We start from the raw sequence: 14144 nt of genomic DNA, 5'->3' as shown, positions 1-14144 counted from the left end.
GTATTGTGGGAGCAATGCGCAAACCTGAGTACAGAGCAGTTGATGAGTCACTCCGTACTGCTGGCATCAGTCACTCTGTAAAACCATACAGACTTCCTCAAGAGCAACTTACAGTAAACAGTGTCTACTCAAAAACAGAAACCCATTGTGCCCCATCCCTGTCCTCACTGGGCACCACATTACCACTTTCCAATGAGGTTAACTAGACCCTCAATTGCTTACATTTCTTTTTCATTTTTAAAATTTTTCTTTTTTTCAGTTTTTTTTTATTTTACCCTCGATTGTTTATTCAGCTCCACCTCAAATTCCATTGGCTGAGGTACTGAGGTCAATTCTGCCGCTCCAATCACTGATCCCACCTGACGTCACTGTGCAGGCTGGATTAGCCAACTGGAGCCTCAGTCTCCTGTCTCTTTGACCGACGGAGAGTAACTTACTTGTGGTGCCTCCTGTAGTCTTGGGGTCACTCAGTGTGCCCTCGGGAGTGATTGCCATCACTGTCAGGCTATATCTGAGCCCGGGTTCTAGACCGTGCACTTGGAACACATCCTCTCCTGGCCCAGTGCAGTATGTCCCAATTAAAAATCCAGTATAGTTTGTGACTGTAATATTGTACGTGTATTCATAGACTCGTGGATCATTGGGCACTGTCCAGTTTATCGTCAGTGACTCTGTCGTCCTATTCACCACAGAAAGACTAGTGATCGGAGAAGGATCTGTGATCAGAAAGTCAGAGAAAGGGTTAGAGTGAGTCTGTATTGGCAGTCATGGTATCACTGGCTAGTTTCCACATTTATCGCCCATCCTTAATTGCCCAGAGGGCAGTTAAGACTCAATCCTGTTACTGTGGGTCTAGAATCACATGTAGGCCGGACCAGGTAAGGACAGCAGATTCACTATCCTAAAGGACATTAATGAATCAAATTGGTTGTTCCTGACAATCCAACTCTTAATCCGAGATTATTACTGAATTACAAATTCCACCATCTGCCATGGCAGGATTTGAATCCAGGACCTTATTATCTGGGTCTCCAGATTAATCGTCCAGTGACAATACCAATTGACTTTTGACAATCCCATAAAAACAGTCACAAATGACCTTCATCTTATCCTGAAGCTGCTAGATAGGGTTACGCCCGAAACGTTGACTTCTCCACTTCCTGATGCTGCCTGGTTTGCTGCATTCTTCCAGCCTCCTGCTTGACCATCCCCTACCCCAGCCCAGGGAAGCACCCTACCCCCAATGACCCCTGTAAGAATTGTGCATGTTTCCATGGGATCAACTCTCTTCTTGATTCTCGAGAACAGATTCCTGGTTTCCTCAATCTTTCCTTGTTGAGGTTGTAGATTGAGTATCATCCCAATCTCAGGGGCCTTTGTGGATGGACAATGAATGCTGGCTTTGCTACCTCCTCAAGAGTGAACACAGAGAGACCGGCATCTTCAAATTCCCATGGTATTGTGGGAGCAATGCGCAAACCTGAGTACAGAGCAGTTGATGAGTCACTCCGTACTGCTGGCATCAGTCACTCTGTAAAACCACACACACTTCCTCAAGAGCAACTTACAGTAAACAGTGTCTACTCAACAACAGAAACCCATTGTGCCCCATCCCTGTCCTCACTGGGCACCACATTACCACTTTCCAATGAGGTTAACTAGACCCTCAATTGTTTACATTTCTTTTTCATTTTTAAAATTTTTCTTTTTTTTCAGTTTTCTTTTATTTTACCCTCGATTGTTTATTCAGCTCCACCTCAAATTCCATTGGCTGAGGTACTGAGGTCAATTCTGCCGCTCCAATCACTGAACCCACCTGACGTCACTGTGCAGGCTGGATTAGCCAACTGGAGCCTCAGTCTCCTGTCTCTTTGACCGACGGAGAGTAACTTACTTGTGGTGCCTCCTGTAGTCTTGGGATCACTCAGTGTGCCCTCGGGAGTGACTGCCATCACTGTCAGGCTATATCTGAGCCCGGGTTCTAGACCGTGCACTTGGAACACATCCTCTCCTGGCCCAGTGCAGTATGTCCCAATTAAAAATCCAGTATAGTTTGCGACTGTAATATTGTATGTGTATTCATCGACTCGTGTATCATTGGACCCTGTCCAGTTTATCGTCAGTGACTCTGTCGTCCTATTCACCACAGAAAGACTAGTGATCGGAGAAGGATCTGTGATCAGAAAGTCAGAGAAAGGGTTAGAATGAGTCTGTATTGGCAGTCATGGTGTCACTGGCCAGATTCCACATTTATCGCCCATCCCTAATTGCCCAGAGGACAGTTAAGACTCAATCCTGTTGCTGTAGGTCTAGAATCACATGTAGGCCAGACCAGGTAAGGACGGCAGATTCACTATCCTAAAGGGCATTAATGAATCAAATTGGTTGTTCCTGACAATCCAACTCTTAATCTGAGATTATTACTGAATTACAAATTCCACCATCTGCCACGGCAGGATTTGAATCCAGGACCTTATTATCTGGGTCTCCAGATTAATCATCCAGTGACAATACCAGTAGACTTTTGACAACCCCATAAAGACAGTCACAAATGACCTTCATCTTATCCTGAAGCTGCTAGATTGGGTTACGCCCGAAACGTTGACTTCTCCACTTCCTGATGCTGCCTGGTTTACTGCATTCTTCCAGCCTCCTGCTTGACCATTCCCTACCCCAGCCCAGGGAAGCACCCTACCCCCAATGACCCCTGTAAGAATTGTGCATGTTTCCATGGGATCAACTCTCTTCTTGATTCTCGAGAACAGAGTCCTGGTTTCCTCAATCTCTCCTTGTTGAAGTTGTAGATTGAGCATCATCCCAATCTCAAGGGCCTTTGTGGATGGACAATGAATGCTGGCTTTGCTACTTCCTCAAGAGTGAACGCAGAGAGACCGGCATCTTCAAATTCCCATGGTATTGTGGGAGCAATGCGCAAACCTGAGTACAGAGCAGTTGATGAGTCACTCCATACTGCTGGCATCAGTCACTCTGTAAAACCACACACACTTCCTCAAGAGCAACTTACAGTAAACAGTGTCTACTCAACAACAGAAACCCATTGTGCCCCATCCCTGTCCTCACTGGGCACCACATTACCACTTTCCAATGAGGTTAACTAGACCCTCAATTGTTTACATTTCTTTTTCATTTTTAAAATTTTTCTTTTTTTTCAGTTTTCTTTTATTTTACCCTCGATTGTTTATTCAGCTCCACCTCAAATTCCATTGGCTGAGGTACTGAGGTCAATTCTGCCGCTCCAATCACTGAACCCACCTGACGTCACTGTGCAGGCTGGATTAGCCAACTGGAGCCTCAGTCTCCTGTCTCTTTGACCGACGGAGAGTAACTTACTTGTGGTGCCTCCTGTAGTCTTGGGATCACTCAGTGTGCCCTCGGGAGTGACTGCCATCACTGTCAGGTTATATCTGAGCCCGGGTTCTAGACCGTGCACTTGGAACACATCCTCTACTGGCCCAGTGCAGTATGTCCCAATTAAAAATCCAGTATAGTTTGCGACTGTAATATTGTATATGTATTCACTGATTCGTGGATCATTGGGCACTGTCCAGTTTATCGTCAGTGACTCTGTTGTCCTATTCACCACAGAAAGACTAGTGATCGGAGAAGGATCTGTGATCAGAAAGGCATGGAAAGGGTTAGAGTCAGTCTGTATTGGCAGTCATGGTGTCACTGGCTAGATTCCACATTTATCGCACATCCCTAATTGCCCAGAGGGCAGTTAAGTCTCAATCCTTTTGCCGTGGGTCTAGAATCACATGTAGGCCAGACCAGGTAAGGACAGCAGATTCCCTATCCTAAAGGGCATTAATGAATCAAATTGGTTGTTCCTGACAATCCAATTCCTAATCCGAGATTATTACGGAATTACAAATTCCATCTGCCACGGCAGGATTTGAATCCAGGACCTTATTATCTGGGTCTCCAGATTAATCATCCTGTGACAATACCAGTAGACTTTTGACAACCCCATAAAACCAGTCACAATGGCCTTCATCTTATCCTGAAGCTGCTAGATAGGGTTACGCCCGAAACATTCACCACTTCCTGAAGCTGCCTGGTTTGCTGCATTCTTCCAGCCTCCTGCTTGACCATCCCCTACCCCAGCCCAGGGAAGCACCCTACCCCCAATGACCCCTATAAGAGTTGTGCATGTTTCCATGGGATCAACTCTCTTCTTGATTCTCGAGAACAGAGTCCTGGTTTCCTCAATCTCTCCTTGTTGAGGTTGTAGATTGAACATCATCCCAATCTCAGGGGCCTTTGTGGATGGACAATGAATGCTGGCTTTGCTACCTCTTCAAGAGTGAACACAGAGAGACCAGCATCTTCAAATTCCCATGGAATTATGGGAGCAATGCGCAAACCTGAGTACAGAGCAATTGATGAGTCACTCCATACTGCTGGCATCAGTCACTCTGTAAAACCACACACACTTCCTCAAGAGCAACTTACAGTAAACAGTGTCTACTCAACAACAGAAACCCATCGTGCCCCATCCCTGTCCTCACTGGGCACCACATTACCACTTTCCAATGAGGTTAAATAGACCCTCAATTGTTTACATTTCATTTTCATTTAAAATTTTTTTTCAGTTTTTTTTATTTTACCCGCAATTTTTTTTGTCTAAAGCCCTTGTTTTTTTTTCTTTTTTTGTTTTTTTCTTTTTTTTTCTAACCCCCACACTGCCACCTAACTGCAGTGGTGCTTATTTTTTCCCCAGCACCCATGGTTTGTGTGTGCAGGTGTGAGACACAGTGAGAGACACAAGATGCACGAATCTTTATTCAATTTCCACCACGAGGAAGATCGGAAAACACCCGAGTGGCCAGTGACAAGCAGTGTCCTTCACAAAAGGGCAATGCCGTGGGATCAAACAGTGAAAGGGAGGGCAGGGATTAAACCCTCGATTGTTTATTCAGCTCCGCCTCAAATTCCATTGTCTGAGGTACTGAGGTCAATTCTGCCGCTCCAATCACTGAACCCACCTGACGTCACTGTGCAGGCTGGATTAGCCAACTGGAGCCTCAGTCTCCTATCTCTTTGACCGACGGAGAGTAACTTACTTGTGGTGCCTCCTGTAGTCTTGGGGTCACTCAGTGTGCCCTCGGGAGTGACTGCCATCACTGTCAGGCTATATCTGAGCCCGGGTTCTAGACCGTGCACTTGGAACACATACTGTCCTGGCCCAGTGCAGTACGTCCCAATTGAAGATCCAGTATAGCTCGTCACTGTAATATTGTATGTGTATTCATCGACTCGTGGATCATTGGGCCCTGTCCAGTTTATCGTCAGTGACTCTGTCGTCCTATTCACCACAGAAAGACTAGTGACCGGAGAAGGATCTGTGATCAGAAAGGCATGGAAAGGGTTAGAGTCAGTCTGTATTGGCAGTCATAGTGTCACTGGCTAGATTCCACATTTACCGCCCATCCCTAATTGCCCAAAGGGCAGTTAAGACTCAATCCTGTTACTGTGGGTCTAGAATCACATGTAGGCCAGACCAGGTAAGGACAGCAGATTCCCTATCCTAACGGGCATTAATGAATCAAATTGGTTTTTCCTGACAATCCAACTCTTAATCCGAGATTATTACTGAATTACAAATTCCACCATCTGCCATGGCAGGATTTGAATCCAGGACCTTATTATCTGGGTCTCCAGATTAATCGTCCAGTGACAATACCAGTAGACTTTTGACAACCCCATAAAGACAGTCACAAATGGCCTTCATCTTATCCTGAAGCTGCTAGATAGGGTTACGCCCGAAACGTTGACTTCTCCACTTCCTGATGCTGCCTGGTTTACTGCATTCTTCCAGCCTCCTGCTTGACCATCCCCTACCCCAGCCAAGGGAAGCACCCTACCCCCAATGACCTCTGTAAGAATTGTGCATGTTTCCATGGGATCAACTCTCTTCTTGATTCTCGAGAACAGAGTCCTGGTTTCCTCAATCTCTCCTTGTTGAGGTTAGATTGAGCATCATCCCAATCTCAGGGGCCTTTGTGGATGGACAATGAATGCTGGCTTTGCTACCTCTTCAAGAGTGAACGCAGAGAGACCAGCATCTTCAAAATCCCATGGAATTATGGGAGCAATGCGTAAACCTGAGTACAGAGCAGTTGATGAGTCACTCCATACTGCTGGCATCAGTCACTCTGTAAAACCACACACACTTCCTCAAGAGCAACTTACAGTAAACAGTGTCTACTCAACAACAGAAACCCATCGTGCCCCACCCCTGTCCTCGCTGGGCACCACATTACCACTTTCCAAAGATGTTAACTAGACCCTCAATTGTTCACATTTCTTTTTCATTTTTAAATTTTTTTCTTTTTTTTCAGTTTTATTTAATTTTACCCTCGATTGTTTATTCAGCTCCACCTCAAATTTCATTGGCTGAGGTACTGAGGTCAATTCTGCCTCTCCAATCACTGATCCCACCTGATGTCACTGTGCAGGCTGGATCAGCCAACTGGAGCCTCAGTCTCCTGTCTCTTTGACCGACGGAGAGTAACTTACTTGTGGTGCCTCCTGTAGTCTTGGGGTCACTCAGTGTGCCCTCGGGAGTGACTGCCATCACTGTCAGGTTATATCTGCGCCCGGGTTCTAGACCATGCACTTGGAACACATCCTGTCCAGTGCAGTACGTCCCAATTGAAGATCCAGTATCGCTCGTCACTGTAATATTGTATGTGTATTCATCGACTCGTGTATCATTGGGCCCTGTCCAGTTTATTGTCAGTGACTCTGTCGTCCTATTCACCACAGAAAGACTAGCGACCGGAGAAGGATCTGTGATCAGAAAGGCAGGGAAAGGGTTAGAATGAGTCTGTATTGGCAGTCATAGTGTCACTGGCTAGATTCCACATTTATGACCCATCCTTAATTGCCCAGAGATCAGTTAAGAGTTAACCACATTGCTGTCGGACTGGAGTCAGACTGCCCTCCATGAAAGGCATTAGTGAACCAGATGGGATTTTTCCAATAATTGGCAATGAATTAATCACCATCAAAATCATAATTCCAGATTTCCACCATCTGCTGTGGTCGGGTTTGAACCTGTGTTCTCAGAATATCACCTGGGCTTCTGGATTAACAGTCCAGTGACAATACCATGACCTGTACATAGCTGCTGATGCGGTTTATTGGTGACCCTATAATCAGAGAGTGAACAGGCTCAAGCAAACATTTTGTGGGACTCATATACCACAGAAGAGGCCCTGCGTCAACCTATCTGCAGATAGTGCAGGTGGAGATCCCAGAGTTGGTCAAATCTGTTACAAAGCTCTCTATGCAGTGGTTTAGGGCAGCACAATGTATAACTCCTAAGACTTTGTCAACATCACGGGCACAGTGCCAGCTGCCAAGTGAGACTTTAAACTGAGGTCTGCACCAATCCATAAAACAGGCACCTTCTCAAAGGGGAGTTCTGCTGGTTCCCTGACAAACCTTTTGTAAAATAGGAGCTTATTATCATGTGTACTTTTCCATGAAAAATACAGTGAAGTTTTATTAGCTACCCCACCGCGGCACCGATATTAATGACAGAAGTCACACAGAATAACAAAAGTAAAGCTGAGATAAACGTAGTCACAGTTCAGCCTATTTAGGAATGATAGAAGGTGCAGCTGGGATGAGACTACTATTCCAGGACAGGGAGTGCCACATTAGGCCACTGGAATACTGGGGCCGGATGGCTCAGTGATGGGTCGAGACCAGCTGCCAAGCCACCGGGATACCGAAGGTGAAGATGGCCTCCAGAGACCTCTGTGCTGGGAGACCACTGGACACCATCTTGTCTCAGAGCCAGGAGAAGTCTTCCTCTAAGGACCGTCTGTTAGAGATGGCTGATCCGTTCATTTCTTTCTTCGTTCAATCCAGCATCACCGAAGACTAACAATCTCTTCCTCCTGCTGTGTGTTATTTTGGGATCTTGCTGTGCACAAGGCTGTGATGGCAGCAACTGTACTTTAAGAGTGGTACCATGTCTGTCACAAGGAAGTGAAGGAGATATCATACGCAAATGTGTCCTTCGGGGAACTCAGCTGGTAATGGTCATCATATGGCGCATCATCTCTTACTGCACAGAGTGAACCCCCACACGGGTGACAGACCCTTTAAGAGAGTGGAGGGTAACTTGCATCCTGTGTCCTTTAGATTCCCTAACTCAACCATAATCTAGTTGAATCATAAACTGCCTACAGTGTAGGAGCAGGCCATTCAGTCCATCAAATCTACACCAACCCTCCAAAGGGCATCCCATTCCGATCCAAACCTCCACCTTATTCCTGTAACCCTGCATTTACCATTGCTAACCCACGTAGTCTGTATAGACCTGGACACCTGGACAATTTAGCATGGCCAATCCACCCTAATCTGCATATCTTCAGACTGTGGGAGGAAACCAGAGCATCTGGAGAGAAACCACGTAGACACAGGGCGAATGTGCAAACTCCACACAGACAGTCACCCAAGGCTGGGATTGAACCCAGGTCCCTGGTACTGTGAGGCAGCAGTGCTAACCACTGAGCCATCATGTCACCCCAATGACAGAGCAGGTTCGATGGCTGAATGACATACCAATGCTCCTATCCCCCATGTTCTCAGGAGCATGCACTGAGCAGACTGACTGTATTCATCACACTGAAATTGAGGAGAGGTTGGGTATGTTCAGCCTGGGTGGCACATTGGCTCAGTGGTTAGCACTGCTACCTCACAGCGTCAGGGACCTGGGTTCAATTCCACCCTCTGGGCGATTGTCTGTGTAGAATTTACAAATTCTCCCTGTTTCTTCCAGGTGCTCTGGTTTCTTCCCACAGTCCAAAGATGTGCAAGTTAGGTGAATTGGACATGGGAAATTGCCCATAGTGTTCAGGGATGTGTAGGTTAGGTGCATTAGTCAGCGGTAAATATAGAGTAATAGGGAAGGGGAATGGGTCTGGGTGGGTTACTCTTCGAAGGGTCAGTGTGGACTTGTTGGGCTGAATGGCCTGTTTCCACACCATAGGGATTCTATGGTTCCTGGACTTTCGAAGAAGAAGATGCAACTTTATTGAAACATATAAGATCTTAGGGGACTGGACGGGGTAGATGCGGAGGGGTTGTTTTCCTTTGTGTGGGAGAGATTAGGACCAGGGGCATAATCTCAGAATAAGGGGTCACCTATTTACAGTAGAGATGGAGAGGGCAATTTCTCTCTCAGAGGGTAGTGACTCTCTGGAATTCTTTACCACACAGGGCTGTAGAGGTTGGGTTACTCAGCATATTCAAGGCTGAGGGGGACAGATTTTTAATTAGTCAGAGAACTGCGAATCACAGAATTGTTACAGAACAATAGGAGGCCGTTCAGCCCATTGTGCCTGCACTGGTCCTATCCCTTAGTGCCAATCTCCTGCCTTTTCCCACTTCCCTGCTCATCATTTCTATCTAAATCATCATCCAATTCCCTCTTGAATCCCTCAGTTCATGTGGGGTCTGGAGTTGGAAGCAGCAGAAAGTGGAGTTGAGCTTGATTAGATCAGCCAAGACTTTGATGAATGGTGAAGCAGGTTCGATGGGCTGAATGGCCTACTTCTTTTCCTACATCTCTTATGGTTTTAAGGTTGAAACGTGCCAAACAGCTCCTACAACAATGGAGTGAAGCTGAAAGCTCCCAGTGACATTGATAACTGTTTGAAAATTGTGTATCACCAGGTGGTGTCAGACAGTCTCTTCTGTGTTCCCAGGTTAGATGGTTGTCTCACTGTGTACCACTTGGAGTTTCGTAACCTTGTCTTAATGTGGATGTCAGCAACCGGGGTTGACGCCTTGCGTAATATCTCTGGAACGTGTAGCTACTGAGTGGGTGCGGGAGAATCACTGGGTGCTGGGATAGCTCCTATTGCTGTATCCTAGCTAAGAGAAATATTATTGCAATCCCAGAGAACATGATCTCTGGCAGATCACTGAAGGTGGGATGTAGACACTGAGCTTTAAGTATGACATTGAACCTGATCACAAATGTCCAGTCTTTATGGATATATTGAACTGAAGAAGTCAGACCGGACACAAAAGGTTAACTCTGTTTCTCTCTTCACAGACGGTGCCAGATCTGCTGAGTTTCTCCAGCACTTACTGTCTTTGTTTCAGATTTGCAGTATCTGCAGGACTTTGCTTTTATTTGAGTAGCTGTGAATGCCTTTGAGTCCATTTGCAATTCTTCAATATTTAAGCTTGCATCATGAAGATTAACAGCACAAAGTGACATTTTGAATAAGATACAAGGTGTGGGGGGCATGGTGCCTCACAGCACCAAGGACCTGGGTTCGATTCCACCCTCGGGCAACTGTCTGGAGTTTGCACATTTTCTCTGTATCTGTAAGGGTTTCCTCTCCCAGTCCAAAGATGTGCAGGTTAGGGTGGATTGGCCATGGGAAATTGCACATGGTGTGCAGGGAAGAGCAGGCTGGGTGGATATGCCATGGATCACAGGAGTAGGATAGGTCAAGGTGGTCTACTCTTTTGAGGATTGTGTGGATTGTGTGGATTTGATGGGCTGAATGGCCTGCACTATAAGGATTCTATGATTCTCATGCTCTGGAGTATAGCATAAGCTAGTACTCAAGGACTCGTATAATATGTGGTCAATGTTGTGTGAGGGATTGAAAGGGTTAATACCTGAGGACTACTTTAATCAGCACCCAATATTGAATATCACAGAGAGCCCAGCAGGAGAAAAGTATGGGACCCTAAAGGAGTAAAGACCAAACATCCATATCCTCCGATGTAACAGTGTCCATTCTATCAATGTCACTTGTACCTTGTTGCTAACATACGATGAACTCCATCTTTGTTTAAGATAAGTGCCTTTTCTTGTCGAATCAGCGAGTGGTTTTCCACCACCATACTAGACCCAGCAGCTCCTGAAAGAGGATGGTCATGACAAACCTATCCTGCAGTGGGCAATAGTGCCAGTAGCCTCATACAACACAGTGGTCTGTGCCCATTTGTCAGGGCACCCCCCCCCCCCCCCCCCCCCCCCACTGAGATGTGAGGTGAATGATGGAACCCATTGTTTGGTGTAAGGAGTGAGGTCTGTGTGACATGTGTCGGTAGAAGTTCCTCGGCTGCATCCGTGCCAGCTCTGATTCTCACTGCACGATTCGGATCCCTCCCTGTCTGGCGCTGTCCCTTTACAGCCCAAGATGGAGTAATTACTTAAAAAGGAAGCTTTTCCTTCCAAAACGAGGGGGGCACAGTTTAAAGATATGGGGTAGGCCATTTAGGACTGAGCTGAGGAGAAATGTCTTCACCCAGAGAGTTGTGGGGCCTGTGGAATTCTCTCCCACAGACAGTGGTTGAGGCCAAAACATTGAATATTTTCAAGAAGGAGTTAGATATAGTTCTTAGGGCCAAAGGGTATGGGGGAGAAAGTGGGAACATGGGACTGAGTTGAATGCTCAGCAGAGTAGGATTGATGGGCCGAATGGCGTACTGTACCTATTTTCCATGTTTCTGTTTGCATTGACCTTTTCTGTGAATACCCCACAAAACAACAACTCAAAATGCCAGTAGTTGAATGGCAGAGTAGGCTCAAAGGGCCAAATGGCTCACTCCCGTTCCAATTCTCCATGTTTCTGTACGTCAAGATGATTTTTTAGTACAATGTGTTGGGGGGGGTGGTACTATCGCTGGATTGTTAATCCAGAGACCCTAGGTAATGTCCGGGGGACATGGGATTTGAATCCTGCCAAAGCAAATGGCAGAATTTGGATTCATTAAAAGAAAATCTGAAACTAAGTGTCTAATGGTGACCATGAATCCATCGTGATTGTTGGAAAAACCTATCTGGTTCACTAATGTCCTTCAGAGAAAGAAACCACCATCCTTACCTGGCCTACATGTGACTCTAGACCTACAGCAATGTGGCTGACTCTTAACTGCCCTCTGGGCAATTAGGGAGGGGCAATAAATGCTAGCCTATATAGTGCTGCCCTCATCTTGTGAATGAATAAACAAAAATGACTATTAGTAGGGGTTGACACTCTCAGTTTTGCTGCTAACATCAACATCTTAAGAGTGAGATCTCTGATCAATTCCCAAATCTTCCCACAAGTTCCCCAATTACAGGACCTTTAGTAACACCATTGTATCAATCTACTCACCAAGTTCAGGCAAGGGAGTGAGAGAGCTTTACAGTAAGATGAAGTATTTTACATTAGCCACTGTAAGCAGGAAAGGTTTCAGAAAAAGCTTCAAAGTGCACCTTCGAACAGAACTTACTTGTCGTTCCTGATTGTACTTGCTGTACTGTGTTGCATGTGTTATTCACGTATTTAATGCAAATTGAAACAGTATAATTCATCCCTTTTGCCAAACCATCGAATATCACATAGCTGCAGCTCTGATTGGCTGTTTTCGTGACATTTTCTAAAGTCACCTGAATCAATTTAAGATCTTCTGTCAGATTTGTCCAGCTAACGTTCAGGGCCGTGGTGTTCACAGGTAGAACAGAGACTGCTGCATCTTGAAAGGGAAATGTACATATAAAATAAATAAATACATTTTGTTAAAAACGACTGAAGGACTGATGGTGTTTCTTCTACAATAAAACTGCCTGGAAATATTTACCCAGGAAAGTACATGGACACACAGACAGTGAAGGTGTTTAAAATGGAAAGAAATGTTTTGTTAGGTAGGCACCAGGCAACTGTAAGGTGCAAGAGAAGCCGCCATGTCTGACAAAATGGCCGACCAGGAATGACGAGCTGATGCTACGTCCCTTATTCAATAAGATTACATGTTCAAGGTAACTTGGTTCCTCAACTGCAGTAAGGAAGTCTTTTGAGTATCTTTTATGTTTATTTGAGTCTTTCCTCCCAGTTTTGTAAACCATTTCAGTCTATTCAAGATAGTAAAGGCATCAATGGGTATGAAGAGAAAGCAAGAATTTGGCCTGGAGGTAGAAGATTAATTGAACACTGGAGCAAGCTCAAGATGGCCAAAGGGCCTATTCCAGATCCTTGTTTCTATGTTTAGGGAGGCATAGGGGGTTGATTAGTTCAGTTGTGTGAACTTTGTAATGCAGAGTGATGACAACAGCATGGGTTCAATTTGCATACTGGCTGAGGCTACCATGAAAGACTCTCTTTCTCAACCTCTCCCCTGGCCTGAGGTGTGGTGACCCTCAGGTTAAGCTCACCACCGTTTCTCTCTTTCTCTCTCTCTCTCTCTCTCTCTCTCTCTAATGAGAGTAGCCCTGTGGTCTGGGAGGAACATCGTAACTTTAGCTTTGGGGGTTAGTTAGCTCAGTTGGCTGGATAGCTGGTTTGGGATGCTAACAACATGGACCCAATTCCCACATGGACTGAGGTTACCACAAAGGATTCACCTTCTCAACATCTCCCCCCCCCGCTGCGGTGTGGTGACCCTCCAGTTAAACCACCTCCCTCCCTCCCTCCCGCCCCCCCCCCTTTGTCTGTCTCTCAAATGAGAGTGGGACAAATGATGACTTTACCTTTAGAGTGAGGCATTTTCAATTGCGCACCACTGTCTTTTCCAGTCCACTGAAGGATTCTCTCAAGGTGTTTCTGTCACCTGAATCTCAGTACCCATAATTGTCTCAGCTCCAATCTTTTATCTTAGCTCAACAGTGACCTCCTAATGAAGACTTCCAACTCTGTTTCAAGTCAAGGGATAGTGGAATGGACTTAAAGCAGAGCTGATTGATAAAGGGTGAGGGAGCAGCTGGGGAACAAGTGGACAGGGTCTTGTGTCTCACTCTAACCCTGTTCTCACGTGTCCCTGACAATTAAGGAACCAACTGCAGGGTCAGTGGCACCTGTTTTATTTTAGCTTCTTGGCATTCAGTGAAATTCAGAAGTGGAGAGTCCTCTTCCCTTTTTTATAGGCCACTGACATAAGGGGCTGGGCAGTTAACGGACACAATATAGGGCTTGGTATTTGATGGTGATGATACAGAAAGTTGTGACATTGTACTGCAGAGAAATCCAGAAGGCCACGCCTTAGGGATTGCATTGTTGGAGAAACTCACTCCTCTGCACATGGTCAAAAACAGTACAGTGCAATAATAACCCCATTCCTGATGAAGGGGTTGTGCCTGAAACGCCGACTCTCCTGCTTCT

At 45.8% G+C, this 14144-nt stretch overlaps 1 protein-coding gene across 2 annotated transcripts in view; it reads right to left on the bottom strand.

The window, feature by feature from the left end:
* LOC140489363 (receptor-type tyrosine-protein phosphatase H-like) overlaps positions 1-14144 on the bottom strand; it is a 116772-nt gene that overhangs the window by 49837 nt on the left and 52791 nt on the right. For both annotated transcript variants that reach the window (XM_072588843.1, XM_072588842.1), the window contains exons 4-9: positions 12283-12525; positions 6541-6813; positions 5085-5363; positions 3352-3630; positions 1895-2173; positions 438-716 (exon numbers count right to left, since the gene is read on the bottom strand). In XM_072588843.1, the coding sequence (XP_072444944.1) occupies positions 438-716; positions 1895-2173; positions 3352-3630; positions 5085-5363; positions 6541-6813; positions 12283-12525 (1632 nt within the window). The remainder of the gene's footprint in view (positions 1-437; positions 717-1894; positions 2174-3351; positions 3631-5084; positions 5364-6540; positions 6814-12282; positions 12526-14144) is intronic.

This window comes from Chiloscyllium punctatum, chromosome 18, assembly GCF_047496795.1.
Source record: "Chiloscyllium punctatum isolate Juve2018m chromosome 18, sChiPun1.3, whole genome shotgun sequence".
NCBI classification, from domain to species: domain Eukaryota; kingdom Metazoa; phylum Chordata; class Chondrichthyes; order Orectolobiformes; family Hemiscylliidae; genus Chiloscyllium; species Chiloscyllium punctatum.
The sequence above is the reverse complement of the archived record's forward strand: the minus strand, read 5'-3'. Positions and strand labels throughout refer to the sequence as shown.